General features: G+C 42.1%; 2 protein-coding genes across 2 annotated transcripts in view; one reads left to right on the top strand and one right to left on the bottom strand.

The window, feature by feature from the left end:
- Positions 1-103: 103 nt before the first annotated feature.
- ten1 (TEN1 subunit of CST complex) lies at positions 104-10,499 on the top strand. The gene is made up of 3 exons (XM_034189085.1): positions 104-303; positions 4,424-4,581; positions 9,849-10,499. The coding sequence occupies exons 1-3, from the start codon at positions 215-217 to the stop codon at positions 9,998-10,000; spliced, it is 399 nt and encodes a 132-aa protein (XP_034044976.1). The 5' UTR covers positions 104-214; the 3' UTR covers positions 10,001-10,499.
- Positions 10,500-13,049: 2,550 nt separating this feature from the next.
- The window catches only part of evpla (envoplakin a), a 48,978-nt gene continuing 45,007 nt past the window's right edge, over positions 13,050-17,020 (bottom strand). Inside the window, exon 22 of the mRNA XM_034189336.1 lies at positions 13,050-16,862. Coding sequence (XP_034045227.1) covers positions 13,509-16,862 — 3,354 coding nt within the window. The 3' untranslated portion in view covers positions 13,050-13,508. The remainder of the gene's footprint in view (positions 16,863-17,020) is intronic.

The raw sequence follows: 17,020 nt of genomic DNA, 5'->3' as shown, positions 1-17,020 counted from the left end.
GGTGCAAAGACGTCCTGTTTAATATGTACCAGGATTCTTTATGATTTTGACTTTTTTATTGTCTTGAATCATTCCGACAACACCTGAAGGCATCAATAGCGCCCAATCCGCAGTGTTTCTGCTGCGTAGGAACAGGAAGTTGATTCAAAACATCCAGGCGCTTAGTTTAGTGTTTTGGGTTTTTTTTTTTTTAGAAAGAAATCTTTTTTTGAGGATGCTTCCCTCCACTGCAGTCTTTTATTTTCCCTGGGAAGTGAGCTGTGGTGCAGTACAAGAAGGAGACTCAGTGAGAACATTTGGCAGGTGGCTATTTGTACGGAACCGTAAAGCAACACTTACAGCCTGTTTTTACGTGAATTCCGGCCGCGCAGTGTTTTCATTGTAAAACAATTCAAAACAGTGTAGCAATATGGCCTGTTATGTAGCTTACGCACCTTTTGTAAAACTGGACTAGGTGGGAAATATGTTTCTTTTGTTTTTTTGTTTGTTTTTTTAACATTCCCAAATCTGACCACCATTTCTGGAAGCTCTTCTGGAATCTGAATGAGGCTCTAAACCAGTCTCTGCTGCCTAGCAACTTTGCAAATGATTCATTCATTCATTTTAAGTCGCTTATTCGGGTAGTTGTGGTAGCAGCAGCCAAAGCATTTCAACCATCAAGTTTTGTAACTTTTCCTGGTGCACCCAGACGTGTTCTCAATCCAGCTGTGAGATGTAACTCCTCCAGCATGTCCTGGATCTTTCTTGGTGCATCTTCCCATTTGGACGTGTCTGGAACACCTCCCTAGGAAGACATCCAGAGGGATCCTTACCAGATGCCCGAACTTTTGATACAAAGAAGCAGTGGCTCTACTCCCAAGTCTTTCCCAGATATTCTAGCTTTCCATCCTATCCGTGATTGTAAAGCCAGATACCTAACAGAGGAATCTCATTTACGATGCTTTTACCCACAACCTTGTTCTATGTTACTATCCAGCACTCATGGTTATAGGTGAGGATAGGAGCATAAATGGAGTGGCAAATAGAGGCTCAGCTGTTTCTTCATTGCAGTGATCCGGTGCAGTATCTGCAGGACCTCTGACGCAGTCCCAGTCCATCTATTGTTCACCCAAGATACTTGAACTCTTCCACTTAGGTCAGTAACTGTACCCTGACCCAGAGAGGACAATCCACCCTTTTCCAACAAAAGACCAGGGCCTCAGATTTGGAGGTGCTGATCCTCATCCCAGGTGCTTCACACTTTGCCTCAAATCTGCCAAGTGCAAATTAGAGGTCTTTTGAATCCCTCTTTGTCTTCTCACCTAGGACCATTTTGCCAAGGGAGACTCTACCAGGAACTAATGCTCCAGACAGCACAGCTCCCGGGATCACTGGAATCCACAAACCCCTCCACTATGACAAGGTCTCAGCTCAGAAAGGAGCAAATTATTTGATCTTTAAATGGTTTACGATTAGGATTAGAACAAGTGTTTGGGATATAATTTCTGTCAAATCTGGGAGAATGCTGGTACTGCGTTTCCCCACATGCACAACTCCATGGAACTCCTTGGATGGCAACCACCAAGACAGGCAACTGGTCTAACCCCACATGTGTAAAATAATCATCTGTTTGCTGCAGTCAGGTGAAGTGTGGGTGTCCCCCATGGCCTTCTCCATCCACTACTGTCCTCAAGACTAAGACACCTCTGTCTGGATCATGCACAGAGAAACACCACACGGCCAAAATGTCAACTCTAATGCTCCCTCACAAAGCAAGGGGTATTCCTTACCTTAGTCTCCCTAATAAGGTCGAGGTCAGCATTGATCCTGCTACTGGTAACATTGTAGCCCAATACAACCTGTGGCATGGGCAGGTGGTCGGCATCTAAACCGGTTCCCCACTAACATTTACTCTGGTGAGGAGGGTGGTATGACAAGATGAAAAAGACCTGTCAAAGGGTTGATGAACTTTTGGGGAGTCAACAACCATCATGTTTTATATATATATACGAGGTCTGTTAGAAAACTATCCGACCTTTTTATTTTTTGCAAAAACCATATGGATATGAATCACGTGTGATTGCATCAGCCAAGCTTGAACCTTCGTGCGCATGCGTGAGTTTTTTCACGCCTGACGGTTGCGTCATTCGCCTGTGAGCAGGCTTTGTGTGAGCACTGGTCCACCCCCCTTGTCGGATTTTTATTGCGAGTAAAATGTCTTAACAATTTGGAGCTTTGCTGCATCAAATTTTTCCAGAAACTGTGAGAGACAGCCAGGTGGACACCATTCGGAAAATTCAGATGGCTTTCAGGAACGATTTTATGGGGATCACACAGATTAGGGAGTGTTACAGCCGGTTTAAAGACTGCCCACAGCGGCTGAGAGCGTGCTGCACTCTGAGCAGTGATCGACAGGGTGAAACGACCAGATCATTTCCAAACTGAACGCTGTGTTGATCCGGGACATCGTCTGACTACCACAGAAATGGCAGAAGACGTGGACATCAGCACTTTTTTGGCACATTCCACTGTTACAGGAGTTTTTGTCATGGAAAGAGGAGCGGAGGAATGCGCCACAGAGCCGCGAATGGCGCGGGACAAAAGCACCTCCGTGTTGGTCTCACAGGACGGCTTTCAGATGGCTTTCGGTGGCTTTTCAGTCGTGTGACTATCCGAGAAATTGTGGATGAGCTGGACATGCCAGAACATGTCCTGTGAGGCTTCAGCACAGCGTTGCTTTGTGCCATGCGGCTTCATCCCGACGCGCGAATCCTCCGCTCCTCTTTCCATGACAAAAACTCCTGTAACAGTGGAATGTGCCGTTCATTTCCAAACTGAACGCTGTGCTGATTCGCGACGTCGTCTGACTACCAGAGAAATTGCAGAAGACGTGGACATCAGCACTTTTTTGGCACATTGAGACAGACGTGCGGAGGAATTCGCGTGTCGGGACGGAGCCGCGTGGCGCAAAGTAACACCATGATGAAGCCTCACAGGACATGTTCTGGCATGTCCAGCTCATCCACAATTTCTCAGATAGTCACACGACTGAAAAGCCACCGAAAGCCGTCTGAAAGCTGTCCTGTGAGACCAACACGGAGGTGCTTTTGTCCTGCGCCATTCGCGGCTGTGTGGCGCATTCCTCCACTCCTCTTTCCATGACAAAAACTCCTGTAACAGTGGAATGTGCCAAAACAGTGCTTATGTCCATGTCTTCTGCCATTTCTGTAGTAGTCAGACGACGTCCCGGATCAACACAGCCTTCACTTTGGAAATGATCTGGTCGTTTCAGCCTGTCGATCGCGCTCTCAGCTGCTGTGGGCGGTCTTTAAACCGGCTGTAACACTCCTTAATCTGTGTGATCCCCATAAAATCGGCCCTGAAAGCCATCTGAATTTTCCGAATGGTGTCCACCTGGCTGTCTCTCACAGTTTCTGGAAAAATTTGATGCAGCAAAGCTCCAAATCGTTCAGACATTTTACTCGCAATAAAAATCCGACGAGGGGGGTGGACCACTGCTCACACAAAGCCTGCTCACAGGCGAATGACGTAACCGACAGGCATGAAAAAACTCACGCATGCGCACGAAGGTTCAAGCTTGGCTGATGCAATCACACGTGATTCAAATCCATATGGTTTTTGCAAAAAATAAAAAGGTCGGATAGTTTTCTAACAGACCTCGTGTGTATATATATATATATAGAGAGAGAGAGAGGTGACTAATACAGGTGGGCACTTGGAACGAAGGGTGGCTAATACAGGTGGGCACTTGGAACATCCTTTCTCACAGTAAGGATGACCGGCTTCCATAATTTTTGTAAAATACATGAAATATTTGGAAGAACACTTCCAGTTCCAGACAACAGCTTTTTATACTTCAGTGAGTATTGTGTAGTAGCACAATTTTGATATGGTTCAGGCCCCATTCGGAAATAGTCCAGGCTCACAAAATGTGTGGAGGATCTATAAAAGCTGGTGACTGAGTGCATGGAGCCCTCGGCTTTTCATTTGTAACAGAGGTTACAGTTCTGCCAGAAGCACTTAATTAACATTCTGCATAAAACCACACAATTAAAATGGTTTACACTTAACATCAACCTTCCCATTCCACTAAGAATGCTGGTTTGCTAACATAGGATTGTACAGTAATACTGGATGGCAAAACATGATGCTAAATGGCAAACAGTAGAAGAGTACTTTAATTAAAAATTATATTGTCAGCGAGTGAGAAATGCATGACTGGAACACCATATCAGTGCTCACCAGCTTTTATAGCTAATGGGTTGTGTCACTACACTGTTTTTAGTGCAGTCATTTTGCCATGAAAATATGCTAAGTTGCGAATTCTTGAGATGCGCATACTTTACTAGAACTTACGTAAAAATAGCCTGTAGACGTTTGTTTATGGTTCTGTAAATAGTCACTGTTATTTGTTATCTTCCAGACTTGTGCGCTATGAACCCGAGGAGTCCAGAGCCACACTGTCAGCCAATCATGCGTCAACTGAGCACCATGTGGTCATACATACCATGTATGTGGAGCCCTTTGACCCCATAATGGGGGCCCAGTATATAGTTCTGGGTGAGATAGAGAATGCAGAGGGTAAGAGAGGTTTTTTGTCCCCACACCCACCTGTATGTTGTTTGACACTGAAAGATAAATGAAATGGCTCATCTCTTATGAAGCTCAGCAAGCTAATATCGATAACATCTGTCATAACAAGCAGCGTACAAACCTAGTGCACATACAGACCGTGATATGGCTGCATATTCCTGATCTGATACCCATGTTAACTAGAAAGAAGTGATGGCATATGAAGCTTCATAAAGTGTGTTCTGTTTTTACAATTTTTTAAATTTTGCCTCTGTACACAACCACAATTAGGCCGCAACCTGAGGGCTGGAAATGTGCCTAGAAAACAAGTTTTGTTCCCACCTCAGGGAGACTATGTGGTTTTAAATGGCCAGTAATGTATCTAAACTTGTCCTAAAAGTTTAACTGTGAAATCCTGCCAGTTTTTCTGAAAGATCTATTTAAAGTAGGTCATTTAGACCACTTTATGTTGCCTATTAGTACTGCATTATGAGCAAGGTCAGCGTAGTGTTATGAACTAGGAAGTAAAGGTGGGCGGATCGATCCTAATATCGATAATATCGATACCAACGCTGGTATTGATATTGAGCAATCCTCGTATAAAAAGATCGATACTCAAGCTTTTTTTCTCTCCACACGCAGTGACTGCTCCGCACACAGATTCATCAAAGTCTACTCTCTCTCTGTAAGAGCAGTGCTGCACTGTCACACAAGATGGAGCAGCGCACCCATGTATTGTGGTTTGTCAGGCCTCTACCTCAGGAGATTTGTTTTAAGTTGTGTTGAGTGATATTTTTTAAACAAAAATGTTTTATTGTGATAATAAAGTGTTTTGTTGTCACATACAATGTTTGGTGAAATTCTATCCTAGGTCTTTTGGATCCTTTGGATCTATGAAGCTTAAATATGAAAAAGTATCGATATCGGTGATACTGGGCCATGTATTTACTTGGTATCGGATCAATACCAAAATTCCCGGTATCGCCCACCTCTACTAGGAAGCTTTGTAAAATGGTTTCTTACTTATGACTACATCTGATTTCTAATTTATGTCATGGAAAAATAAATATATTAATTATGCAATGATATACACATTATATAATTAGAATTATACACCAAAGGATACAAAAACTTATATCACAGAGATCAGTTAAAAAGTTCATAATAAAAGTTTATTGACAAAAATGGAAGTTAGTTAGAAATTCAACTTCACTATCCTTATAATGGATTCCCATTACACATCTATGGGCTCCTATATTGTTGCTACCTTGTAGAGCAGTGTTGATGTTCTTACAAAAACATGTCATCAACTTCCAACTGATTAACTTCCAAATGATATGGCGGTTTAGTAATCATGAAATTAAAAATTCTTCTGAGTATTAGTCCTGGTATAATGCTCTACAGAAGAAATGCTGTACTAGTTAACAGTGAAAAGTAATCAGTGGTAAAATTGTTGCTCTCAGGATAAAGAAATGTTTCAAAAGCTACATCTTAAAAGTTTCTCTGGAATTTTTGAATTTCTTTAAAAAATTTCTTGATGTGTGTCACTCAAACTATATTATCCTCATCATCGCAGCGACTTCGAGCACATTTGCAGTTTACAACTTCCAGAACAGATTCTGGAGCTGGTGGCTCTGTCATCCATCTGATGGACAGCTTATTGTTTGGCACGCCTTGTGTGCTGAATCAGAGCATCCTTTGTAAGAGGCACACTTTGTTCACATGGCGATGATGTTGCAAGACAGAAGATTTTGTGTCTTGCATTGTTGATTCCGTTCGATTTAGGCTGCCCATACAGGTGGCAGACAAATGTTTCAAGATGTTCAATCAGTGACTCTGGTGGGATAAATTCATGACCAAGTTGAATGAAGGCACTGGTAAACTCCTCCTCTAAACTCCTCCTCAGGTCATGCAAGGAACTAACTCAATGACTGGTAACAAATAAGTCTATTTATTTCAGAACAGTCTCTATACTCCCTGATGGGTTTCTTGTCTTTTATATATATATATATATATCATGTAAACATAACAATTAAAATAAGCCCATCATTGTCATGCTTTTGTGCATTATGACTATACTAATTCCCTGCTTACTACTATTATACATTGAAATTGTCCCAAAATTTTTTGGAGCTTTTTTAAAATTTCATGAAGGATCAAACCCCCTGACCTGATCAGAATAATAGTAGTGCTATGTGACTAAAAAGATTAATCCAGGTTTTGAGTATATTTTTTATTGTTACATGGGAAACAAGGTACCAGTAGATTCAGTAGATTCTCACAAATCCAACGGGACCAAGCATTCATGATATGCACACTCTTAAGGCTATGAAATTGGGCTGTTAGTAAAAAAAAAAGTAGAAAAGGGCGTGTTCACAATAATAGTAGCATCTGCTGTTGACGCTAAACTGTTATGTTCAAACTGCTTTTTTTAGCAATCCTGTGAATCACTAAACTAGTATTTAGTTGTATAACCACAGTTTTTCATGATTTCTTCACATCTGCGAGGCATTAATTTTGTTGGTTTGGAACCAAGATTTTGCTTGGTTACTAGTGTGCTTGGGGTCATTTTCTTGTTGAAACACCCATTTCAAGGGCATGTCCTCTTCAGCATAAGGCAACATGACCTCTTCAAGTATTTTGACATATCCAAAGTGATCCATGATACCTGGTTTGCGATATATAGGCCCAACACCATAGTAGGAGAAACATGCCCATATCATGATGCTTGCACCACCATGCTTCACTGTCTTCACTGTGAACTGTGGCTTGAATTCAGAGTTTGGGGGTCGTCTCACAAACTGTCTGCGGCCCTTGGACCCATAAAGAACAATTTTACTCTCATCAGTCCACAAAATATTCCTCCATTTCTCTTTAGGCCAGTTGATGTGTTCTTTGGCAAATTGTAACCTCTTCTACACATGTCTTTTATTTAACAGAGGGACTTTGCGGGGGATTCTTGCAAATAAATTAGCTTCACACAGGCGTCTTCTAACTGTCATAGCACTTACAGGTAACTCCAGACTGTCTTTGATCATCCTGGAGCTGATCAATGGGTGAGCCTTTGCCATTCTGGTTATTCTTCTATCCATTTTGATGGTTGTTTTCTGTTTTCTTCCATGCGTCTCTGGGTTTTTGTCCATTTTAAAGCACTGGAGATCATTGTAGATGAACAGCCTATAATTTTTTGCACCTGCGTATAAGTTTTCCCCTCTCCAATCAACTTTTTAATCAAACTACGCTGTTCTTCTGAACAATGTCTTGAACATCCCATTTTCCTCAGGCTTTCAAAGAGAAAAGCATGTTCAACAGGTGCTGGCTTCATCCTTAAATAGGGGACACCTGATTCACACCTGTTTGTTCCACAAAATTGATGAACTCACTGACTGAATGCCACACTACTATTATTGTGAACACCCCCTTTTCTACTTTTTTACTAATAGCCCAATTTCATAGCCTTAAGAGTGTGCATATCATGAATGCTTGGTCTTGTTGGATTTGTGAGAATCTACTGGTACCTTGTTTCCCATGTAACAATAAGAAATATACTCAAAACCTGGATTAATCTTTTTAGTCACATAGCACTCTACTGTACAAATGTTTACTTTTTAGTTCACTCGAAGTGGAAACAAACTGAAAGAAAAATGGGACTCAGCTGGCGGCCTAAACGGTAAAGACATGGCTTGAGAAAGTCCTATACAGCCTCTTAGGTCCATTGATGCCAGAGCCTATCACCAGATTCTGTAGCATGAAGCTAGTGAGATTCTACGACTCCCCCATGGAAGAGATGCCACTGCATTGCAGGCTATTTTCCCAGCCAACGGTGGTGCCCATTTATAGCTGCGTGGACTGGGACAGTGCAGATGAAGTTCTTTATCCAAGGACACAGACAGGTAGCATGACTGGGAATCAAACGTGGTTATGTTGGTAGCCCAAGTACTTAGTCCACAACCAGTTTTCTTTTGAAAATTCAGGGAATGGGTATGTGAACATTTCCAAGTCATTGAATATGTCTTGGACTTCATTTACACAGAACATTAAGAAATACAAACTGTATGGTAAATGTATTTTGAAAGGACAGTTCTGAAAAACTGACTGCAAGAAGGAGACAAATGAGAGAAGCCACCAAGACACCCATGACAACTCTGAAGGAGTTACATGCTTCTGTGGCAGTGATTGAAGAAAGCATGCATTGTTCAACTTTTATCTGTTGTATTACCAGATGTACAGCTTCATGGTGGACTGCAACAGTAACGTTAAATGTTATTTATAGTTTGCTAGAAGGCACATGGGAAGACGAGATTTGATCTGTTTTCTTGTTGGACAATCCTCTGTGTCACCCCACCATGAAGATGTGACTGAAAAGTACGAAAGGCTCAAGTTGGCAGCCATACATGCCCGTGGAAGACTTCATCCACCATATTTGACAGATGATGTGGTATTCTTACATTTCTTTCCATCTCTATACTCTTCTCCTCCTATCATTGTGGTACAAATGAATTTTGCTTTCATCTGTCCAAAGAATGGTGTTCCAGAACTCAGCAGACTTGATGTTTTCTGGTAAAGTTTACTCTGACCTTCACGTTCTCGTGCATTCCTCGTGGTTTGTGTGGTTTGCACCTCTGTATTTGCATTCACGAAGGCATCTCTTGATTGTAGACTTTGATATGCCTTCTTCCCTCTTCCAGTGTTCTACACTTGACTAGATGTTGTGAAGGGGTTTTTCTTCATCAAGGAAATAACCATCATTCACTTTAGAAGGCCCAGAATACCACCGTTGCTTAGCTCACTACGTAGTGCATTCCTTCTTTTGTTTTCTCCAAGTTTTTAATTAAGCCACTCCTTTTGCTGTCTGGTTTTAGGGTCCTTTTTTCCCTTTATTCTAATTATGGCTTGCTTCACTTGATTAACACAACTTAGGCCTCATATTGATAGTTCCAATGAACAACTACAAAATGCAAATTCAATGATTGGAATCAACTCCAGAGCTTTAAACTTAATCTGCCATGAAATGACGAGGGAACTGACTACAACTAACAATAAAACTGCTTATTACCTCTGAAAAACAAGAGACTTTGTATGAAAACAGCTGTAATTCCTAAGTGCCTCACGCATTATCTTTGTTAACCCCACAAAATGCATGATGATTACTTCATTTCAACTCCACTGTAGTGGTGTATCAAGCCAAAATTACAAACACTGTCATTGTCCAAATATTTACATGCTTGACTGTAGCTATAACCTGCATAAAGACTTACTATGTCTCCTTGTTGCAGGCATTGGTGCGACGGTCCATGCCCGTGCCCTGAATTGCATCGATGGTGTGAACCTCGCTCTTCTACAGAAAGCCATCACTGAACAAAGAAGCTTCTTTATGGAGAGGGACAGCAAACAGAGTGATGCTCCATCACGCTCCGACGCCATCTGATCAGGGTCTGCGTCATATTTCCGAGTTGAAAAATGGATGTAATGGAGCTACGCAACAGGCTCTTCATCTGTAGACCAACATGCGCTTGACCGTTGCTGTGAGAGCTCAAGTTAATATTAAGAAAGTGTAAAAGATGCACTGAGCTTCTCTGGATGGTATCGATGCTTTTAAAGACAAAGGCAGATGTGAAAGTAGGGCACAGTATTTGTTTCATTAGATGAGCTGGTAAAGTGTGAGTGAACAATCTGGTCTTCCCACTGATGTTATATGGAGCTGAGAGTCAGATAATGGAATTGAATGACAAAGGAACACTGAGTGGACTTAAGCTTTGGTGATGGAGAAGAGTTGTGAGCACTAATGGACCCAAAATACAGCAGTTAACTGGAATCATCAAAACAAATATCACTTTTGGATGCACTGGCCTTGAAATTAAACCTGGCTTGTTTTAGTCATGCGATGTGGAATAAAGATGGAATTGAAAAAGAGTTCATGCTTGACAGAAATGAAGTTACTCAAAAAACTGAATGGGTCAGCATTTATGGTGGCAACAGGGGCGCCTACACAGTATTGGTCAGGTGGTTACAGTGTTATGACTGATTGGTATATAAGGCCATCTTGATACTCTTTGGTACACCATCAAAAACACAGTGAAAATGAACTGGACACACCCAAAATGGATTTGTACTATTTATAGGGTGCATAATCTGACTGCAAAGATAGGCACTGGGTGCACATTTGGATTTATGATCTTCATTAGTCATGGGCATGTTTTGACCATAACATGAAATAGACCAGTCAGAGGATAATATGTATTCCCCTTTAAGATCTGGAGTGCCAAAAAGCACACAGCATACTGCTATTGAGAAAGGAACTTTTATTAATTTCATGTTTGCATTTTAAATACATAAAAAATGAAGGATTTAAGGGCATAGGTCTTGTTTTTATATTAAAATCAGGTCAGATCTGGAAGTATGCGGTGGTGCCGCACGTCGCGACTTCCGCCACACTATGGAAACATCTTGGGTCCTGGATGGGAACATGTCCAAACCCGTCTATCTGTCACAGCCAGGTGAAACATGGTTGTCCTCTTGCTCATCTCAAACCGCTGGGGTCCTCAAAACTGAGGCAGCTGTGTGCTGGGTCATGCACGGAGAAATACGCTACATAGGCAAAATGTTGTAGCCAGTGTTCCCTCACAATGCAAATGATACTCTTTATCTTACTCTCCTCAAGCAACTGTTGATTTGACATAAAGTCATTCCAATGGTACTCAAGGGTCCTCTGTAGATACCAAGTCCCAAAGACATGTAGTCTTTGCTTTAGGTCACTGATTAGTTTCCAAGTCTCACAACCATATAGTAAGACATGAACCACCTTGACCCTAAACGCTTGGAATTTTATTCTAGTGCAAAGATATCTACATTACCAAAACCCTCCATCCAGCAACCTTATGACTCCATAAGCTGTCCCCAGGCAGTTGTCACTCTCAAATGCCAAGAACCCAGAGACATGAATGTCACTGCACTGCAAAAATTGATATCTAAAGTAAAAAACAAAAGACTTGTTTAAAGAAAATTTGACTTAATTTTTGTCTAAACAGAAAAATAATCTTGGCATTTTTTTTACATAAGAAAAAATGTCTTACTTTGGGAAAACGTATCTCATTTCTCCTTAAGTTTTTCCAGCTAATATCAAGCTGTATTTAACCAGCAACAAGGAAAGGCAATGGATTTCAAGTCATCCAAGTGTGATTGTAGGACCTTTGTGGCCGGGACGGCGGTGGGAACGAACCCGGACGGCTCGCACTAAAGACCATTCCTCTACCAGGTCAGCCAAAGGGGAATTCCCCATTAGCCAAGCTAGCGGGAACGTCTTTTCAATCAGGACCCGGGACTTTCATCCCGCTACATATCTCCCCACCATTTCTGACTTCGTCCCGAAGTCACAGGTGCATTTAAGCATGTTCTGTGACTACCCACATCCTGTTCGTGACGCCAGATTGTGACCGTAGGACCTTTGTGGCCGGGACGGCGGTGGGATCAAACCCGGACAGCTCGCACTAAAGACCATTCCTCTACCAGGTCAGCCAAAGGGGAATTCCCCGTTAGCCAAGCTAGCGGGAACGTCTTTTCAATCAGGACCCGGGACTTTCATCCCGCTACACAAGCAAAGGAACAAGATTGTTTTCCTTATTTTAAGACAGAGGCTAATCTTAAAATGAGAATTCTGTCTAGTTTTAAGGCACATTTTGATTATTCAGTGCCTAAACATTTTGCTAGTTTTGAGAATTCTAACCAAGTAAATTGGCAGATTTCTTTTGCTTAATACAAGACAATTCGGCTAGATTTTGGATTATTTGGCTTATTTTGAGAGGGACACCTTTTGCAGTGTGCCAAATGTCAATGTCTCTTCAAGTTTGATACTTTCACTGCACACAGATGCACTTCTAATGTCCAAGTCCAGGAAATCATTGAAACCTAGAATTCCATGATGGGCCAAGACTGTGCAGGTTTTCCTTGCTATCCATCATCTAAACAGATGATTTCACACATGATCAGGTCTTTAAGTTGATTTGAAGAGCTCTTCAGTAAAGCCGTCTGCTGAGGTGAGTGGTTGCAAGGAAAACATTTACCGACTTGGCACTTCATGGCACACTGTTGCCCACCCCTATCGTAGATCTTAGGCACTTCATGGCACACTGTTGCCCACCCCTAGCGTAGATCTTAGGCACTTCATGGCACACTGTTGCCCACCCCTAGCGTAGATCTTAATCTTGATTCAGGACAATCACAAACCCAAACATTCCGATGACAGCTTCACATGTGCTGCAGTCAGGGTATCCATTGAGTCCCCAAAGAAAATAGCATCATCTGTGATATATAGATCAGTAAACCTTTCAACCCCACCCAACATCCATATTATAAAGTTTTTATTCTACCCCCTCTTTTCCACTAAATCATCCAAAAAATGTGAATGCTGAATGATACTAAATTGCCTCCTATTCTGCTTGTGTGTGCATGTATGGAAAAACACAACACAGACTGAGAAATCATGTATTGTAACCACAAGTTATATTTATTGATAATCATTTCTTCATCATGTATCAAAGAAGATTGAGTTTAAAGAGAATTATTTTAATGACAGCCCAATGACAATGCAGAATGAAAACAAACAAGCAAACAAGCATAGCACCATGTCCCAGTATCCCCAAAACACAATAATATGAGGTTCAACGACTGCAAAATCTGATTAACATTTTATTTTAAATTGGACCAAAATTATTTCTGCCCACATTGGACATATTTGTCAAACAAAGCTCATCTTGGCAGTAGTTACTTTGGCAACACAAAGCACTTAGAGCGGTTACAATTTTTCTGAGTGAAAATGTACATTGTGCTTCATGTTTCTGTTTATATGACACATCTCTGTGATCTCTCATGTAGGACGGCAGTTTGGTACCTCATTTGACATGCCGCAGAGCAGATAACACCCAGCATGCTGTAAACATCTAGAATCTTGCATACGGTGAGGCAGGTAACATTGGTAATCCTGTCCTGGGGTCTTTCTTACAGCGGTCCAACGCTTGTTTGTAGTTGATCTTCTCCTTTGTGACCGGGTCTGTAATATCCTTTCTATAGGTTGTCTCAGCCTGCAGTTCCCTGAACATTGCGCTGTCGATCATTTTAGATCCAAGTGCATCAGCGATGCTTACTCTGCGGCTTGTGTCGGGATTGACCAATCCTCCAGTCAGGTGCTGTGCCTGCATGTGTTGAATGGCATTTTCCTTCATCAACCAGCCTTTCTGAATAGCCTCCCCACAAGACAAGCGTTCCTTGGTCACGGGGTCTTCCACACCGGTGAAAGCTTTCTGAGCATTAAGAAGCCTTTGAAGTTGACTGTCATCAATTAGGTCTTTAATTGATGCTTTATGAACTGTGTGTTTCTCTTTTGTCTTGATGTCAATGATGCCGCCTGTCGCTGCCTGAGCTTCCAGAAGTTTCATGGCGGTGGTGTGGTCAATCAGTTTGCACGTAGCGGCATTGCGGACTGTATAGCAGGTGTCAGTGTTAGTATCTATTATACCGGCAATTGGGTAAATTTCTCCTGCATAGGAGATGCTTGAAGAGGGTGATTTCAGGGATGTTGACTTGTGGAGAACTGAGTTAAACTGCGTCTGCTTGTTCTTGTCCCCCGCAACCATCAGGGCAAACTCTGAGATTGGGATCTTGCCATCTTTGTACCGCTGTAGATCATACTGTGTGAGCCGTCCTTCTCTCAGGGCATTTTTAATGGAGTACTGCTTGCCACTTTTGCGATCCTGGAGAACAGACGTTTCACCATCAGGTCCCATTGAAGTAATCTCCTCCCAGTCACACTCCAGCTCTTGCAGATGAACATACTGTTGTCGATCGATTAAGCCTTGCATGTATGCATCATAAGGAGACATATCCTTGCCCGTTTCTGGATCCAGAATGGTGATTTTAGTAGAGACATTCGTTTCTTTGGTCCTCGTCTCTGCATGCTCCTCTTTCTGCAGGCTCGTCAGGAGCTCTCGGATGGTGGTGTCTCGCAAATGGATCTTGTCCTTTTCATCAAGAATCTGTCGCTCTAGACGCTGCATGTCAGACTCTATCATTCGGCTCTTCTGCCTGTTAACTTGTTCTCTCTCACTCATAAGCTTACTCTGCTGCTGGAATGAGAGGGTAATGCCATGTCTCTCAGTCTCGAGAACCCTGAGTTCACGAGTGAGTTCATCTCTTTCCCTTTGTAAGGTATCTCTGTTGTAGATCAAGGTATTCTCCTCTCTTGAAGACCTGGCATTGGTCTGTAGAAAATTGATTTTACTAGAGAGACGTTTGCATTCATCCTCCAGGTCCTGACACATGTACCTTTGCTGAGATACTTGTTCTCTCATGCGATCCCTTTGAGCTTCAACGGCCTGATCTTTCTCAACACGAACAATTTCTTTGTACACGGTCTTCTCACCAGACTTCTCTTTCTGTAAGATCTCAAGTTTTGCTTTGAGGGTGCGGATATCTCTCTGTACACGCAGAATATTACTGGTTTCCTTGTCCATGTCTAATCGAAGGCCATTTGTTTTCTTCTCCAGTTTTGGATCACGCTCAACCTTCAGAACTTCCTCAACTGTAATACATTCCTCAACAGGAGGTGGGGCATTCTCCAGGCGCCTGATATGAATTATGAGCTCATTGAGTTCAGACTCCACTTGAATCCTCTTTTGGCGCTCATCAGACTCTTTGAGGATCCTAAGTAGATTTTCGATCTTTGTCCTTAGCTGCTGCACCTCGAGCTCCACCTGACGTCGACTCATTACTTCATCATCGAGGCTTCGGGCAAGCCTGTCGTGCTCACGAATCTGCTGCGGATCCTTCTGTAAACGCACAACTTCCTGCACAACCACTTTTTCCTGAGGTCTCTGTCTCTCCAACACAAGGTATTTATTTTGCAAGTCAAACACCATCTCTTCAGTTTTGCGCCGTACCTGCCCCTCATCCCGGAAATTTCTTCTCAAGCGTTCAGCTTCTTTCTCCACCAGTGGATCAGCTTCATATTTGATGACCTCTTTTGTGACAATTCTGGTCTCTACCTTGGATTTTTCAGCCTTCCAGTCATCTCGCTCTCTCGTGAGTTTTCTCACCTGGTCCTGCAGAGAAGTCAATCGGTTGCTTACATAATTAACCTGATCATTTAGCCTTTGGATCTCTCTTTCATTTTCAGGGCTTCTTTCCTCCTTAACCACCTCTTGAAATACTTCTCTTATCTCTATTTTGGGCTTTTCAGCATGAAGAATATTCACTTCAGATGTGACGCGGCTGATCTCACTTTCCAGATTATTGCGCTTTTTGATAGAATCTTGTATGTCTTTCCTTAACTGCTGTATCTGTAGTTCTGTGTTTGGATCAACCCTGTAAATCTCATTAACTATTTCCTTTGTCTCTATCTTTGGTTTCCATTGTTGAACGTCATTGTAGCGGTTGTAGAGTTCTTTGATTTCCTTTGCCAACAAGTTGTTTTCAGTTTTCTCCTCTTCCAAGCTTAATTGGAGTTTCTTAGATTCAGTAATGAGTTCGGGATCTTGTTCAACTTTTTTCACTTCCTTAATGACAACCTTTGGTGAAATTTGAGGAATCAATCTTTCAAGTGTATTAATCTGACTCCTTCTCTGGAAGATTTCATCATTGAGGCTCTTGCACTTATTGCTTTCATCAGAAATGTCAAGCTGAAAACCTTGCACTGCCTTCACCATGTCTGGGTTTCTTTCCACTTTCGTCACTTCCTTCACAACTACCCTCTCTCTGATGGGATTGGGCTTACTCTGAAGAATTGTGACCTCTGTCTTCATGTTCATGCTTTCTCCATCTCTCACTCGTATTTCATTTCTAATCCTTGAAATTTCATCTCTGGTCCTAGCAGCGTCTATATCTAGCTGAGGATCTCTCTCGATCTCAGTCACCTCCCTGGTCAGTAGTTTAGGTGGGGTGTTTGTTACAGTGTCCTCCACCATGATGATTTTCTTGTTAAATGTCTCAATTTCAGTCTGGACACTGCTACGCCTCAGAGATTCATCTTGCAGTGTTCTCCTAAAAGCCTCCAAATCAGCTTCCAGTTTTGGGTCACGGTAGTACTGCAGTACTTCTTTCTCTTCAATGCGCTGTACCCCTTTGCGGGTTTTCAGTGATGTCAACCTGTCTCTGAAATGGCTCAGGTTTGTTTTGACATGTGATGTTCTGCTTCTTTGATCCTCCAATTCTTTTAACAGATTGCTCGACTCAAGTGCATTCCTTTGCTGGCTTTCCAGTTGCACTTGTTGCTGGGACACCATTTGAACTTGTTCTTCATTCTGCAGCAGAAAAACATCAGTAAAAGAAAAAAGTGTGAAACTATATCTTGCAGTTTAGCTTAACTGTGTTTTACTGTAAATTTACAGTTATAATGGAACATTTGGGGAATGCTGCAACGTAGTTGTGAGTGGTATACAGCCACATGTGGTTTGGGCTA

Source organism: Thalassophryne amazonica, chromosome 15, assembly GCF_902500255.1.
Source record: "Thalassophryne amazonica chromosome 15, fThaAma1.1, whole genome shotgun sequence".
NCBI classification, from domain to species: Eukaryota; Metazoa; Chordata; class Actinopteri; order Batrachoidiformes; family Batrachoididae; genus Thalassophryne; species Thalassophryne amazonica.
This window is presented reverse-complemented; position numbering and strand designations above follow the sequence as displayed.